Below are 3,033 nucleotides of genomic sequence, written 5' to 3' on the forward strand. Positions count from 1 at the left end.
TCATTTGTATAATCCTTCTTCAATTTAGAAATTTTTAGTATCGTCTATATTCCATCCAATCTCTATGCAGTTATCGGTATCGCGTTTTCCCTTTTTACCGCACTATCACCGCGCTGTTTTCTGCTTTCATTGTCGCGTCCCCCACCTCATCCACTTTATGTTTTGCTTCTGCCTCACCGTCACGTCCCCATAGCACGTCAAATGTTTTTGTATAAAATTTTATTACAATTCTACTCGTCTAAAAATTAATTAGTCAGAACTATTAAGAGAAATAAAAAATGGGTCCCGCAAAAAATAAGATAATAGAAAATAGGTCCCGCAAAAAATAAGACCGACAACAAAAATCGAGGATAGAGACGGAAAATAGGGACGCATCTTCCGTCCATATACATCCCTAGTTATATATCTATTCTATATATTATTTCTTATATTTAAAAAGTTATAATTTATATAATTAATACAATAATTTTAATTTATCAAATTATAAATTTTATTTTATCTCATGCATTACAGGAATTATTAAACTTATAAAAAACAAAATCCTCCATTCTTTTAACACGCTGAAAAAAATGAAGGGAGTATCTGTTCTATATTTTGTCATGGATATCTTAGTTTTGGGCACCTGTGCTGTTTATTCTTAACTTTGTCTTTACTATCTAGTTCCATGTATTAATTATCAAAACTTCTTAATTGTTCATGTCTTTGATGACTTCACGGAAATATCTTTATTATTCAATCCAAAAATGTTGTTCTCTCAATAAATTGTTATAATTTGATTACTTCCACTTGATAAGCTAAGTTATCCGAATGGTGTAGCCTCTTGTACTCAACTGCTGAAGCTATTATGCTATTGGTTAGTAAAGCTCTTAAGTTTTTCATAAAGTCGTTGATAAGAAAAAGATCTTACTGTTTAAGCAAATTATTTAGTTCAACACTCTTTGATCTGTGATGTGATATTTTACTATTACAATATTGTTTTTTCCAAGTATACATCAATTATTACTACGAATTCCTTGGTATGATTGCATATTACAATAGTATATATCATACTAACTATTCCATCTAGTCACATTTGCTTTACAATATGCATATATGAGATATACCCGAAAATAATCACATATGCAAACGTGCCAAGACTAATACAATTTTTCTATTTTGGATTTGCATAGTCAGGACCTAAGCTCAAACTCTCTACTCACTCAATAACGACCTATATACATTTGTAAATGCAACTAATAATACTTTTAACCTGCCATTCATTCTTGAAAAAAAAAAAAAAAAAGGGGGGGGATTGATCAATTTTCAAAACAATAAAGTATCCGAACGGCAACTAACCAAGAATATATTCATATATAGATATATAATTTTGTTTCCATGTCTTCATGCGGATAGGATCATATATATATCGTCTATCACAGCATGAAATGCATGAGCTTGAACCAACCAAAGGCACCACCACCGTTAACTTCCCTCACTTTTCCGGCCTCCTCGGCGCACGACGCATACGTCTTCGTCACACCTCCTTCCACGGCAGCGCCACCCTGAGTCACCTTTCTCGGACACAAAAAGAAGCTCCTAGATCCAAGTTCTATCAGCTTGCCCTCCCTATTCAAACCTTCATAAAACAACCAAAATCACCGAAATCAATTTCCAACCAAAGTACAATAAATCAATCAAATTAACCTAATACTACTAATTAATTAAGGATTATAATATAATTAATCATGGAAATCATAAGATTGATGATGAGGCTCACTTTCTAAGCTAAACTGAGAGTAATGAAGGTTGAAGCCGGATGGTTCATCGGTCGGCAAGACCGGACGTCGGCCTTCCCTCACGAACTGGCTGACAGCAGCGGATATCAGATCGCCGACGGTGGATTCAGGCCTCATAAGGAGCTGAACCGGCGCTACGCTCCCTAGCAACGTCACCTTGAGGAGAATCTTCGGCGGTTGACGCGGCGGAACCTCCGGTGACACCACAGCAGCGTTCCGGTATGAAATTAGGTCCGGCAAGGTCCTCGGGCGGCGGAGTTCGGCGGCGGCTTGAGTCATGGCGTTGTGGCTGTGGAACGATGAGGATTTATTGGACAACCTATTCTTCCGGTGAGTGTCGATCTGGCCACTACGGTTGCTCTTGTGACTCGGCATGGTGATTACCGTATCGAATCACAGCCCCTCAAAGAAAGAAGAAGGAAATATATATACACAAATTAAAAGAGAGGGCTATGTGGTGTTTTTTTTTTTTTTTGGATAATTGGATTACCTCAGACGGCGGTACCTAACGTATCTGAGGCATGGGAAGCCGAGAGCTATGGAAGAGCTTCGGCTCTGTGGTGCACGCCGACCCGGAGATATCATAACATGTAAGGGTACAATTGTAATTACGCCGGGGCAGCGAACGGATCCAAATGTTAAATGGGAATGATTGTTGTTACGAAGAACCAAGCAGCACCCTCTCTCCCAATTTATATGCCGAATAATTATAATTATTATAAATTAAAAAGAAAGAAAAGGAGCTAGTTTAGTTAGAAGTGGTTAGTAACGGGATGTAGCCGGTTATGGTGGGAGACTGGGATTAAGGGTTAGTGAAACCGGTATTGGTGGAGGGGCGCATAATGCGGATTTGGATTGGGACGGGAGAGTTTTCCGGTCATGTTTAATTTTGGGTGGACGCGTGTGTGGCAATTATCATATATTCATATTATTAGTAACAGTTTAAGGACGTTAAGAAACTGCGGAAGGAAGTTGGACGTGGAGTGTTGTGGAGAGTGGAGCCAACTTGGCTGTCGCCGTGCCGGCCGGAAACGGAGTCCGTCGAGCATGGCCTAGTTGTTTGGTTTTCTTGTCATTCCACGGTTTTTACATGCCTAACAATTTAACATGAATAATACTTAACTCCATGGGTTTAAATCCTAAAAAATACAATAAAAAAATTTTAAATCTTAAAAAATAACATGATTTTTCTTTTGAGAATTAATTTTTTTTATATTTTATAATAGAAATAAAAAAATTTTATTAACATTGAGTTGGT

At 37.6% G+C, this 3,033-nt stretch overlaps 1 protein-coding gene across 1 annotated transcript; it reads right to left on the reverse strand.

Annotated features, from left to right (window-relative positions):
* On the reverse strand, positions 1,028–2,693 carry LOC107613912 (uncharacterized protein At4g22758). The gene is made up of 2 exons (XM_016316106.2): positions 1,757–2,693; positions 1,028–1,615 (listed from the first exon to the last, which is right to left on the reverse strand). The coding sequence occupies exons 1-2, from the start codon at positions 2,148–2,150 to the stop codon at positions 1,413–1,415; spliced, it is 597 nt and encodes a 198-aa protein (XP_016171592.1). The 5' UTR covers positions 2,151–2,693; the 3' UTR covers positions 1,028–1,412.

Source organism: Arachis ipaensis, chromosome B08 (assembly GCF_000816755.2).
Source record: "Arachis ipaensis cultivar K30076 chromosome B08, Araip1.1, whole genome shotgun sequence".
Lineage (NCBI taxonomy): Eukaryota > Viridiplantae > Streptophyta > Magnoliopsida > Fabales > Fabaceae > Arachis > Arachis ipaensis.